Here is a 14,621-nt window from a genome sequence, read left to right on the forward strand (position 1 = left end):
AGAGTCCTTGGGGTTTGTTCCCACCGCAGCAGTCACCAGGACCCCAACTTCCAGCTCCAGGATACATGTCTCTGTGCACCTCTTCCACTCCATTACAGCCAGGTCATGCTTCTGGGTCTTAATTGCTTTGTCTCTTAAGTCCAGGCTGGTGGGCAGCCTTTTCTTTTTCCAGGTCAGGCTTTCCCCAGGCAAATTGTACATCAATTTCCATTTATCTTCCCTTGAGACCATCACTTGATGAGCTGGGATACCACAGAGAACACCCTCCTGCCAGAACAGGCACCCCTCCACTCCTGTCTTGCTAAATTAGACACCCCAGTCAGCTTCAGCACAGACAGAGGTTGGGCCACACCCATCTGCAGTTCACTGAAACTGAGATGCACTCAGCTCAGGGGCTTCTTAGTTAACAGAGACATTCCCAGCGCCCATTGTTCAGTCTTTCTGGGCAATTTGCAACTTGTGTAGTTTTAACTTCTTTTGATCTTCATTCTTACTTATTTTGCTTCCTTTTCTGTCCCTACTTCCCTTTCCCGAAATAAGCAAACCGAAAATAACAAACCAGTAACCACTTTGTCTGTTCTCCAGCCACCACACTTAAAACTCACGTAAAATCACTACCAGTATCTCAAAGCAATCAGCTGTGCACAGATCCTGCTCGACTACGCCACTGTGACGGGTTGGATCACAGAAACCCCCTTGGGAGCTGCCACCCGATGTGCAAAGACTACCCCTGCTTCTGTTTTCCCTGCCAGCTCAGGACTCCAGCACCCTGTCTTGCTGAGCCAGACACTCCCGTCTGGCTCCAGACACAGACCCAGGGTCTGAATCACTTGTCCCAAAGCTGCAAGTTTACCTGAAAACAGCTCGCAGTAGCGTGCTTGTCTTTAGCACTCAGATGCCCAACTCCCAATGGGGTCTAAACCCAGATAAATCCGTTTTACCCTGCATAAAGCTTATGCAGGGCAAACTCAGAAATTGTTCGCCCTCTATAACACTGATAGAGAGATATGCACAGTTGTTTGCTCCCCCAGGTATTAATACATACTCTGAGTAAATTACTAAATAAAAAGTGATTTTATTAAATACAGACAGTAGGATTTAAGTGGTTCCAAGTAGTAACAGACAGAACAAAGTAAGTCACCAAGCAAAATAAAATAAAATGCGCAAATCTATGCCTAATCAAACTAAATACAGATAATCTCACCCTCAGAGATGCTTCAGTAAGTTTTTCTCAGACTGGACATCTTCCAGGCCTGGGCACAATCCTTTCCCCTAGTACAGCTCTTGTTGCAGCTCAGGTGGTAGCTAGGGGATTCTTCATGATGGCTCCTCCCCCTCTCTCTTCTCTTCCCCCCTTTATATATCTTTTGCATAAGGCGGGAACTCTTTGTCTCTCTGGGTTTCCACCCCCCCTCACTGGAAAAGCACCAGGTTAAAGATGGATTCCAGTTCAGGTGACATGATCACATGTCACTGCAAGACTTCATTACTCACTTGCCAGCACACACATATACAGGAAGACTCACAGGTAAATACAGCCATCTGCAGACAATGGGAGTCATCAAGATTCCAAACCATCATTAATGGTCCACACTTTACACAATTACAATAGGCCCTCAGAGTTACATTTTATATTTCTAGTTTTAGATACAAGAGTGGTACATTTATACAAATCAGATGATCATACTCAGTAGATTATAAGCTTTGTAATGATACCTTACAAGAGACCTTTTGCATGAAGCATATCCCACTTACGTTACAGTCACTTATTACCGTATTTTCTCTAAAACCAGCTCAGTTACATTATATTGACTTATTATCAAGTTTTTATAAAACCATATAGACTGCACAACGTCACACCCTCCTCCTGAACTTACTGCCAGAGACTTGGACACTGACCATGGCGGAGGCAGTATACCTAAAATTCATTTTTGGGCTCCCCTATGGGGCAGACACTCCTGTGTCCCCCAAAAGGGAAAGAGACCCTGACCCAGCTGTAGGCTCACAGCTTCCAGCTATGAGGGACCTTTCGCTGGCCAGCAAAATCCCCCCCCCTTTCACTCAGGTTGGGTTTGCTTCCAGCTAGAGTCCTTGGGGTTTGTTCCCACCGCAGCAGTCACCAGGACCCCAACTTCCAGCTCCAGGATACATGTCTCTGTGCACCTCTTCCACTCCATTACAGCCAGGTCATGCTTCTGGGTCTTAATTGCTTTGTCTCTTAAGTCCAGGCTGGTGGGCAGCCTTTTCTTTTTCCAGGTCAGGCTTTCCCCAGGCAAATTGTACATCAATTTCCATTTATCTTCCCTTGAGACCATCACTTGATGAGCTGGGATACCACAGAGAACACCCTCCTGCCAGAACAGGCACCCCTCCACTCCTGTCTTGCTAAATTAGACACCCCAGTTAGCTTCAGCACAGACAGAGGTTGGGCCACACCCATCTGCAGTTCACTGAAACTGAGATGCACTCAGCTCAGGGGCTTCTTAGTTAACAGAGACATTCCCAGCGCCCATTGTTCAGTCTTTCTGGGCAATTTGCAACTTGTGTAGTTTTAACTTCTTTTGATCTTCATTCTTACTTATTTTGCTTCCTTTTCTGTCCCTACTTCCCTTTCCCGAAATAAGCAAACCGAAAATAACAAACCAGTAACCACTTTGTCTGTTCTCCAGCCACCACACTTAAAACTCACTTAAAATCACTACCAGTATCTCAAAGCAATCAGCTGTGCACAGATCCTGCTCGACTACGCCACTGTGACGGGTTGGATCACAGAAACCCCCCTGGGAGCTGCCACCCGATGTGCAAAGACTACCCCTGCTTCTGTTTTCCCTGCCAGCTCAGGACTCCAGCACCCTGTCTTGCTGAGCCAGACACTCCCGTCTGGCTCCAGACACAGACCCAGGGTCTGAATCACTTGTCCCAAAGCTGCAAGTTTACCTGAAAACAGCTCGCAGTAGCGTGCTTGTCTTTAGCACTCAGATGCCCAACTCCCAATGGGGTCTAAACCCAGATAAATCCGTTTTACCCTGCATAAAGCTTATGCAGGGCAAACTCAGAAATTGTTCGCCCTCTATAACACTGATAGAGAGATATGCACAGTTGTTTGCTCCCCCAGGTATTAATACATACTCTGAGTATATTACTAAATAAAAAGTGATTTTATTAAATACAGACAGTAGGATTTAAGTGGTTCAAAGTAGTAACAGACAGAACAAAGTAAGTCACCAAGCAAAATAAAATAAAATGCGCAAATCTATGCCTAATCAAACTGAATACAGATAATCTCACCCTCAGAGATGCTTCAGTAAGTTTTTCTCAGACTGGACATCTTCCAGGCCTGGGCACAATTCTTTCCCCTGGTACAGCTCTTGTTGCAGCTCAGGTGGTAGCTAGGGGATTCTTCATGATGGCTCCTCCCCCTCTCTCTTCTCTTCCCCCCTTTATATATCTTTTGCATAAGGCGGGAACTCTTTGTCTCTCTGGGTTTCCACCCCCCCTCACTGGAAAAGCACCAGGTTAAAGATGGATTCCAGTTCAGGTGACATGATCACATGTCACTGCAAGACTTCATTACTCACTTGCCAGCACACACATATACAGGAAGACTCACAGGTAAATACAGCCATCTGCAGACAATGGGAGTCATCAAGATTCCAAACCATCATTAATGGTCCACACTTTACACAATTACAATAGGCCCTCAGAGTTACATTTTATATTTCTAGTTTTAGATACAAGAGTGGTACATTTATACAAATCAGATGATCATACTCAGTAGATTATAAGCTTTGTAATGATACCTTACAAGAGACCTTTTGCATGAAGCATATCCCACTTACGTTACAGTCACTTATTACCGTATTTTCTCTAAAACCAGCTCAGTTACATTATATTGACTTATTATCAAGTTTTTATAAAACCATATAGACTGCACAACGTCACACCCTCCTCCTGAACTTACTGCCAGAGACTTGGACACTGACCATGGCGGAGGCAGTATACCTAAAATTCATTTTGGGGCTCCCCTATGGGGCAGACACTCCTGTGTCCCCCAAAAGGGAAAGAGACCCTGACCCAGCTGTAGGCTCACAGCTTCCAGCTATGAGGGACCTTTCGCTGGCCAGCAAAATCCCCCCCCCTTTCACTCAGGTTGGGTTTGCTTCCAGCTAGAGTCCTTGGGGTTTGTTCCCACCGCAGCAGTCACCAGGACCCCAACTTCCAGCTCCAGGATACATGTCTCTGTGCACCTCTTCCACTCCATTACAGCCAGGTCATGCTTCTGGGTCTTAATTGCTTTGTCTCTTAAGTCCAGGCTGGTGGGCAGCCTTTTCTTTTTCCAGGTCAGGCTTTCCCCAGGCAAATTGTACATCAATTTCCATTTATCTTCCCTTGAGACCATCACTTGATGAGCTGGGATACCACAGAGAACACCCTCCTGCCAGAACAGGCACCCCTCCACTCCTGTCTTGCTAAATTAGACACCCCAGTTAGCTTCAGCACAGACAGAGGTTGGGCCACACCCATCTGCAGTTCACTGAAACTGAGATGCACTCAGCTCAGGGGCTTCTTAGTTAACAGAGACATTCCCAGCGCCCATTGTTCAGTCTTTCTGGGCAATTTGCAACTTGTGTAGTTTTAACTTCTTTTGATCTTCATTCTTACTTATTTTGCTTCCTTTTCTGTCCCTACTTCCCTTTCCCGAAATAAGCAAACCGAAAATAACAAACCAGTAACCACTTTGTCTGTTCTCCAGCCACCACACTTAAAACTCACTTAAAATCACTACCAGTATCTCAAAGCAATCAGCTGTGCACAGATCCTGCTCGACTACGCCACTGTGACGGGTTGGATCACAGAAACCCCCCTGGGAGCTGCCACCCGATGTGCAAAGACTACCCCTGCTTCTGTTTTCCCTGCCAGCTCAGGACTCCAGCACCCTGTCTTGCTGAGCCAGACACTCCCGTCTGGCTCCAGACACAGACCCAGGGTCTGAATCACTTGTCCCAAAGCTGCAAGTTTACCTGAAAACAGCTCGCAGTAGCGTGCTTGTCTTTAGCACTCAGATGCCCAACTCCCAATGGGGTCTAAACCCAGATAAATCCGTTTTACCCTGCATAAAGCTTATGCAGGGCAAACTCAGAAATTGTTCGCCCTCTATAACACTGATAGAGAGATATGCACAGTTGTTTGCTCCCCCAGGTATTAATACATACTCTGAGTATATTACTAAATAAAAAGTGATTTTATTAAATACAGACAGTAGGATTTAAGTGGTTCAAAGTAGTAACAGACAGAACAAAGTAAGTCACCAAGCAAAATAAAATAAAATGCGCAAATCTATGCCTAATCAAACTGAATACAGATAATCTCACCCTCAGAGATGCTTCAGTAAGTTTTTCTCAGACTGGACATCTTCCAGGCCTGGGCACAATTCTTTCCCCTGGTACAGCTCTTGTTGCAGCTCAGGTGGTAGCTAGGGGATTCTTCATGATGGCTCCTCCCCCTCTCTCTTCTCTTCCCCCCTTTATATATCTTTTGCATAAGGCGGGAACTCTTTGTCTCTCTGGGTTTCCACCCCCCCTCACTGGAAAAGCACCAGGTTAAAGATGGATTCCAGTTCAGGTGACATGATCACATGTCACTGCAAGACTTCATTACTCACTTGCCAGCACACACATATACAGGAAGACTCACAGGTAAATACAGCCATCTGCAGACAATGGGAGTCATCAAGATTCCAAACCATCATTAATGGTCCACACTTTACACAATTACAATAGGCCCTCAGAGTTACATTTTATATTTCTAGTTTTAGATACAAGAGTGGTACATTTATACAAATCAGATGATCATACTCAGTAGATTATAAGCTTTGTAATGATACCTTACAAGAGACCTTTTGCATGAAGCATATCCCACTTACGTTACAGTCACTTATTACCGTATTTTCTCTAAAACCAGCTCAGTTACATTATATTGACTTATTATCAAGTTTTTATAAAACCATATAGACTGCACAACGTCACACCCTCCTCCTGAACTTACTGCCAGAGACTTGGACACTGACCATGGCGGAGGCAGTATACCTAAAATTCATTTTGGGGCTCCCCTATGGGGCAGACACTCCTGTGTCCCCCAAAAGGGGAAGAGACCCTGACCCAGCTGTAGGCTCACAGCTTCCAGCTATGAGGGACCTTTCGCTGGCCAGCAAAATCCCCCCCCCTTACACTCAGGTTGGGTTTGCTTCCTGCTAGAGTCCTTGGGGTTTGTTCCCACCGCAGCAGTCACCAGTACCCCAACTTCCAGCTCCAGGATACATGTCTCTGTACACCTCTTCCACTCCATTACAGCCAGGTCATGCTTCTGGGTCTTAATTGCTTTGTCTTTTAAGTCCAGGCTGGTGGGCAGCCTTTTCTTTTTCCAGGTCAGGCTTTCCCCAGGCAAATTGTACATCAATTTCCATTTATCTTCCCTTGAGACCATCACTTGATGAGCTGGGATACCACAGAGAACACCCTCCTGCCAGAACAGGCACCCCTCCACTCCTGTCTTGCTAAATTAGACACCCCAGTCAGCTTCAGCACAGACAGAGGTTGGGCCACACCCATCTGCAGTTCACTGAAACTGAGATGCACTCAGCTCAGGGGCTTCTTAGTTAACAGAGACATTCCCAGCGCCCATTGTTCAGTCTTTCTGGGCAATTTGCAACTTGTGTAGTTTTAACTTCTTTTGATCTTCATTCTTACTTATTTTGCTTCCTTTTCTGTCCCTACTTCCCTTTCCCGAAATAAGCAAACCGAAAATAACAAACCAGTAACCACTTTGTCTGTTTTCCAGCCACCACACTTAAAACTCACTTAAAATCACTACCAGTATCTCAAAGCAATCAGCTGTGCACAGACCCTGCTCGACTACGCCACTGTGACGGGTTGGATCACAGAAACCCCCCTGGGAGCTGCCACCCCGATGTGCAAAGACTACCCCTGCTTCTGTTTTCCCTGCCAGCTCAGGACTCCAGCACCCTGTCTTGCTGAGCCAGACACTCCCGTCTGGCTCCAGACACAGACCCAGGGTCTGAATCACTTGTCCCAAAGCAGCAAGTTTACCTGAAAACAGCTCGCAGTAGCGTGCTTGTCTTTAGCACTCAGATGCCCAACTCCCAATGGGGTCTAAACCCAGATAAATCCGTTTTACCCTGCATAAAGCTTATGCAGGGCAAACTCATAAATTGTTCACCCTCTATAACACTGATAGAGAGATATGCACAGTTGTTTGCTCCCCCAGGTATTAATACATACTCTGAGTAAATTACTAAATAAAAAGTGATTTTATTAAATACAGACAGTAGGATTTAAGTGGTTCAAAGTAGTAACAGACAGAACAAAGTAAGTCACCAAGCAAAATAAAATAAAATGCGCAAATCTATGCCTAATCAAACTAAATACAGATAATCTCACCCTCAGAGATGCTTCAGTAAGTTTTTTCTCAGACTGGACATCTTCCAGGCCTGGGCACAATCCTTTCCCCTGGTACAGCTCTTGTTGCAGCTCAGGTGGTAGCTAGGGGATTCTTCATGATGGCTCCTCCCCCTCTCTCTTCTCTTCCCCCCCTTTATATATCTTTTGCATAAGGCGGGAACTCTTTGTCTCTCTGGGTTTCCACCCCCCCTCACTGGAAAAGCACCAGGTTAAAGATGGATTCCAGTTCAGGTGACATGATCACATGTCACTGCAAGACTTCATTACTCACTTGCCAGCACACACATATACAGGAAGACTCACAGGTAAATACAGCCATCTGCAGACAATGGGAGTCATCAAGATTCCAAACCATCATTAATGGTCCACACTTTACACAATTACAATAGGCCCTCAGAGTTACATTTTATATTTCTAGTTTTAGATACAAGAGTGGTACATTTATACAAATCAGATGATCATACTCAGTAGATTATAAGCTTTGTAATGATACCTTACAAGAGACCTTTTGCATGAAGCATATCCCAGTTACGTTACATTCACTTATTACCGTATTTTCTCTAAAACCAGCTCAGTTACATTATATTGACTTATTATCAAGTTTTTATAAAACCATATAGACTGCACAACGTCACAGGGGGGCTTCAGGGGAAGAGGTGTGACAGGGGTGGGGCCTCGGGGGAAGGGGTGTGGCAGAGATGTTCGGTTCTCAGGCATCAGAAAGTTGCCAAGCCCCGGTGATGAGTTCCTGGCACACAGCGAGCTGCTGAGGTGCAGGTTGTTGGTGGGGTCAGGCTGTGACACCTGCCTGGTCCCATCGCCCTCTCGCTGGCCTTGGTCCCCACTGAGGTGAGGGCCGCGCACGCCCTGCAGTGCCCCTCTCCTGACGGATGCGAGGCAGCCCGGTGAGGCCAGGCTGATGCTCACAGCCCCTGGCCTGATTTCCCATTTGGTCAGTCTGAGGGGACGATGGGTTACTGGCCTGGTGGGCGAGGCGGGAGGGGGCACTATCAACCTGCATCCATTGATAGTGGGGGGCACAATGTAAAGGTTTGGCCACCCCCTAAATAGGTTGAGTCACACCCCCCCTGGACAGGTCCCGCCCTTACCCTGTAGCGCCTGCCTCTCTCCACGGGGTGCAGGTGCAGTTCACCTGGACTCTGAGGTCACTTGACTGGCTCAGCTCCGGCCATCTGCTGCACAGGGAAGGGGCCTGGTGGCACCATGTGACCGAGCACGAGGTTGGTTCCAAGTCAAGAGGAAACCCACACGCAGGAGTGGGGCAGTCCCGGCCCCACCTCGAGCTCCTGTAGGCTGGGGGTTTCCAGCCATGGCTTCAAAAGTGCCCCCTCCCCCCTGTTTGTGGACACCTGCACATTAATCACTGTGTGGCCATGGTTAAATTCCAACCCCCAGCCCCCGGGTCCCTATGGAAGACCTGAGCAAACATCAGGGCAGGTGCCCAGCCCACAAGGGTCAGCAGCGACCCCACAGTGGGCCCAGCACTGCAAGCCTGGGGTAGGCATGGAATTAGTTGCCCAAGTGTGCTCCCGTTGTCCTGGCTGGAGCTGTCTCCCAAATATTGAAGACAAACTATGGCTATGCAGGGGGCCCTTCTTCCTACCCAAAGAGGAAGTGGTAGCAGCTGTAATTGTGTAGTGTTGCTGCTTATGTTCCACCCCAGAGCTGGCTGCATGTCTGCAATGGGTGAGTGGGTCTGTCTAGAATGAGGTTTGGGGTGGTTGTTCTGGATAAAAGAGGCCAGGTATATGTAAGATGTCATTATCCATCTCTTTCCCAAACCAGTGTTCAGTTGTCTTCATAGTCAAGTCCAAGCAGAGCCCTTACACACAGGGTGAAGTCCTGCACACTGTGTGTGCACTTTTGCACCTGCCCAGTTTAGGTATGTAAATCTCCTGGTGCACACATCGGTTGAGGGGATTTGCACACTTTTTGTGGCTGAGTACAATATGGCCTACATGTGCATGCACTCTGCTGAGGGTTTGGCCCACACTTTTTTCATGTAGATGGTGATATGAACAGCCACCCAGGAGGAAAGACCTGGGTTAATCTACAGTCGTCACGTGCCGTGCGTTCCTTCCTCGCCAACACCCTGCGCCTCAGGTGCCCGCTGTGTGCCTTGAGCTCATCACCTGGGGTTGGCAACTTTCTCATCCCTGAGATCCGAACACCTCTGCTCCACCCCTTTCCCCGAGGCGCCACCCCTCCCCACCTCCCCCCCCCCCATGCGTACGCCCGCATCGTTCAGTCCCCATCCCCCGGGACTCACCTGCCGCCTGCAGGGATGACTGTCCGAACGGACACAGTGGGACATGGCAGGGGTCAGTCCCCGGAGCGAAGGGCTGGGGGGGGGGGGGGAAACTGGGGCACAGCGGGTGGGGGGGGGGTCAGACAGGTTACCCCCTCCACACCCTGGCCAGCGCCGGTACCTACTTTGTGCTCGGTCTCTCCAGGCTCCACCCGCAGCTGCTGCTCTTCCCGCCCCCTGGTGGCAGAGGTGGGTTACTGCAGCGGTGCGGTCCGGTCGCTGACAGCTTCCCCTTTCCGACCGGACATGCCGGTCAAAACCGGACACCCGGCAGTAACCCTGTCATCACCCAGCAGCCCTGCCGCAGGCACCTCCCAGTAACCTGGTGCACCTCACAGGCACCCCCCGCCCGGGAACGACACAGGGGCCATCAGTGCTGGGCAGAGGGACACACTCGTGCCAGGCCCGGCTGTTACCTATGTTGGTCCAGATCACGGCATTGTCCAGGTGGAAACAGAGTGGCACCGCCCAGCCCCAGTCCCTGGGGGGCAGCAGGGCCGATACTCTATGGGGCCCAACAGCCACGGATCATGGGGTGCGGCGGCTCGGAGGAGGAACAACCATGAACCCTCCAGCCACCTGGGAACCACCTCCTCTCGGGGCCGGCCCCTTCTCCTCGCCCATCCCCGGCAGCTCCGCTTTTCCCTCTGCCACCCACCAGAGACACTGGGCTCCTCTGGCCTGGGCGGGGGCCATCGCCAGACACCGCCCCACCAGCAGGGGGGCTGGCAGCCAGTGCCTGGCACAAGTCTCCTCATCGCTGTCCCCTTCCCAGGTGTATATGGAGGTGCCGGATGTCTAGTAGCTGGGACGGGGCCTGCCCAGGGTGTAGGGTGACCAGACAGCAAATGTGAAAAATCGGGACGGGGGTGGGGGGTAATAGGAGCCTATATAAGAAAAAGACCCAAAAATCGGGACTGTCCCTATAAAATCGGGACATCTGGTCACCCTACCAGGGTGGGGGCTGTGACTCGAGCTGTTCAGGGGGGCGGTTGAACCTTTAAATGGTACCCCCCACACTAGTAACATATGCTGGTTCAGGGGAGCGCTCCCCATAGTCCTCCAAACTCTGCCCATGCCCCCTGGCACTATGGGGAAAGGGCCTCAGGCAGGGGTGGGGAGCCACGGCAGAGCTATGTCATGGAGGCCGAGGGGCCTTTCCTCCTTAGGCTACCCCACAGGGTGCCAGAAATCAGAAGTTTTCCAAGGAAAATGGGCCACAGGATCTCTGCCGCGATATCTATGGGTGGTGATTCAAACTGTCTGGAATTGTTGATAAATTGTATCGTTTGACCACAATTTGGTTCATTATTTTGTTATGAAATAGACTCAAGAGCCCAAATAACCAGTGTCAGGCAGGTTGATTAATAGGGCCCAGGAACAAGGTACAATACGATACCAGTCTCCCAAGAGCCGTCCCATGCAGGGATAATGCATTCACCTTACACTGACGGTGTGCTCCCCCCGTTACAAATTTCAGCTGCTATTATTGATCTGAGAAGGTCCTTCCCTGGCTTGTACTAAGACATATTAATGAATGTATCTTGATTTTGACAAGTTTTCTATCTGCTTGTGCCAAATGATTTGATAAGCAAATGCAAGGTGTTATGGGATACTTAGCATAAGTGAATGAACAGGATTACGGTATAGGCCAGTTTCAGCGATATCACTTTTAAGAACATAAGAACAGCCATACTGGGTTAGACCAATGGTCCATCTAGCCCAGTGTCCTGTCTTCCGACAGTGGCCAATGCCAGCTGCTTCAGAGGGAATGCACAGAACAGGTAATCATCAAGTGATCCATCCCCTGTCACCCATTCCCAGCTTCTGGCAAACAGAGGTTAGGGACACCATCCCTGCCCATCTTGGCTAATAGCCACTGATGGACCTGTCCTCCATGAACTCATCTAGTTCTTTTTCGAACTTATGTCATTCATTTGTTACACTATTTGTGGTTAATGTTATTGGTACTTAATGCAGATAATACATATTATGAATGTGATATTGTCAGGGTTCCCCCCCCCAGTCTGAACTCTGGGGTACAGATGTGGGGACCCACATGAAAGACCCCCTAATCTTATATTCCACCAGCTTAGGTTAAAAACTTCCCCAAGACACAAAGTCCTTTCCTTGTCCTTGGATGGTGTTGCTGCCACCACCAAATGATTTACACAAAAATTCAGAGAAGGGTCACTTGGAATCCTTATCCCCCAAAATAGCCCCCCAAGCTCCCTTCACCCCCTTTCCTGGGGAGGCTTGAGAATAATATACCAACCAATTGCCTTATCAATGTGAGTACAGACCAGATCCTTTGTTTTCAGGACACTGAAAATCAATCAGGTTCTTAAAAGAAGAACTTTATTTATAAGGAAAAAAAATAAAAGAATCACACTTACAAAATCAGGATGGAAGGTAACTTTACAGGGTAAATAAAAAGATTTAAAACACAGAGGATTCCCCTCTGGCTCAGGCTCAGAGTTACAAAAACAGGACTAAAGCTACCTCTGTAGCATAGGAAAATTCACAAGCTAAAACAAAAGATAACCTAATGCATTCCCTTGCCCTACTTACAATTTCTGTGATTATAGATGGCAAATTTCAGGTATATTTTCAGGAGATGTCCTACCTACTTGGATTTTCTCTCTCAGTCCAGAGAGGAGACAACAAAGAGAGAGCACAAACAAAACCTTCCCCCCTCAGATTTGAAAGTATCTTCTTTCCTTATTGATCCTTCTGGTCAGGTGCCAACTCGGTTATTTGAACTACTTAACCCCTTACAGGTAGGGCGATTCAGCACAGCTGCCAAGGAGGGATTTTATGCTACTCTTTCCTCTATATTTATGATAGATATGTATCTATATACTGTCCAGCATATATTAGGTAACAGGAACAGAGGTGATAGCAGAGTAGAGCAAGACTTTTTCCAGAGTATTTTATTGACCCCCCCCACACACACACATGGAGACAATACTCTGTTTCATTTATGTATTGTCAGTATCAGAAAGTGAACGTTGAATACTTTGTGCCTGAGATCACTCTGGTGAGGATTTGGGGAGTTTTGAAGTGCTCTTTGAGGCAGATACACCCTTTCTTGTCCCCCTTTCTCGACCCGGTGCACTGTGCTGCTGTGTGGTAGTGTTAAACAACTTGGGATCGGCTCTCAAATGTTTGAACACCACAACTGCATTTGTTCCTGCAGCATGCATGTCCGTGGCTGTGGCTGGGTGTATAAGTAATAAAGCCGAGATGTTCTAGCACAGCAAGAGAAGGTGCAAGGATCCTTCACACTCATCTTTATTAGCAGCGTTACAGGACAAGGTCATGGCCAAGATCACCTTCTGGTCAGCAGCGCTCAACTCGTGTAGGGGACGGTGTATGGCTCCCTGTGAGTTGGAGGTGGAGTTCCCATCCCAGCGTACACAAAGCCCCCACTAACATGCTGTCTAAGTTACTCAGAAAACCGCTCTTGCATCTTCTGCTTCCTGGTCACTCAGCAGCCCCCTCCTGGTCAGCCTAGAAGCTTTTCCCTCGGAACAGGAGAAGCACCCGGTCACGAATCTGTTTGGTTTTCACACCGTACACGATGGGGTTCATCATGGGAGGAAAGAGGAGGTAGAGATTGGCCAGCAGGATGTGTACGTGTGGGGCAACATGGCGCCCGAACCTGTGAATTATTGAGGAGAGGACTACTGGTGTGTAGGCCACTAAGATGGCGCAAAGGTGGGAGCCACAGGTGCCCAAAGCCTTGAGCTGCTCATCCTTCAATGCCAGGCTTAAGACAGCCCTTAGGAGCTTGACATACGATAGGAAGATGAATATCAGATCCAGCCCCACGATGAAGAGAGTTACGATGATCCCATAGACGTTACTAAACCTGGTGTCGGCACAGGCCAGCTTCACCATGGCCATGTGCTCACAGTAGCAATGGGAGATGATGTGTGACCGGCAGTAGGGCAGCCTCTTGAGGACGAAGGGCAGGGGGACCATTAGCAGAACAGCCCGGGCCAAAGCCGCCAGCCCGATCTTTGCTATCACTGAGTTGGTCAGGATGGTGGCGTACCGCAGGGGGTTGCAGATGGCCACGTACCTGTCAAAGGCCATGGCCAGCAGCAGAGCAGACTGCATGATGAAGAACGAGTGAAGGAAAAACATCTGCACCAGGCAGGTGTTAAAGCTGATCTCCCTGGAATTAAACCAGAAGATGCTCAGTATTTTCGGCACGGTGGTGGTGGATAAAACCAGGTCGATGACGGCCAGCATGGCGAGGAAATAGAACATGGGCTTGTGTAGGGAGGGCTCTGTCTTGATAACATACAAGAGGGTGCAGTTTCCTAGAAGGGCCATGGTGAACATTGAGCAGAAGGGGATGGAGATCCAGGGGTGCAGAGCTTCCAGTCCCGGGACGCCCATCAGGAAGAACACTGATGGATCAGAGCCTGTGCTGTTGGAACCTGACAGGTTGTCTTGTTGTGGCATCTTTTGCAAGTCTCACATCAATGTCTTTCCTTTCAATAAAACATAACACATGAAATGAACAGACTCTGTAAATTAAGTACATACTAGGGGCCAGTCTCAGCTCTGGAAGAAGCGGACTGACCTTTTGTTGAGTTCATCAGTCGTGTTGTGTAGCCTGATTTAGGGTGCATTGATAATATTAATTTGGATAATATGGGAATTTAATTTATTAATTTAATTTTTAATTTATTTTAATTTTAATTAATTAATAATAATACTAATGATTAATTATTAATATTAATAGTATGGATTTTAGGCTTGCCAATCTGTTTGATCAGAACATAAAAGTTCTTGTCCTG

At 48.2% G+C, this 14,621-nt stretch overlaps 1 protein-coding gene across 1 annotated transcript; it reads right to left on the bottom strand.

Moving 5' to 3' along the window:
- Positions 1-12,310: 12,310 nt before the first annotated feature.
- On the bottom strand, positions 12,311-14,283 carry LOC135984165 (olfactory receptor 52K1-like). Its single transcript, XM_065598576.1, has one exon. The coding sequence runs from the start codon at positions 14,281-14,283 to the stop codon at positions 13,321-13,323; it is 963 nt and encodes a 320-aa protein (XP_065454648.1). The 3' UTR covers positions 12,311-13,320.
- Between the last annotated feature and the right edge of the window lie 338 nt (positions 14,284-14,621).

Source organism: Chrysemys picta, chromosome 1 (genome assembly GCF_011386835.1).
Source record: "Chrysemys picta bellii isolate R12L10 chromosome 1, ASM1138683v2, whole genome shotgun sequence".
Lineage (NCBI taxonomy): Eukaryota > Metazoa > Chordata > Testudines > Emydidae > Chrysemys > Chrysemys picta.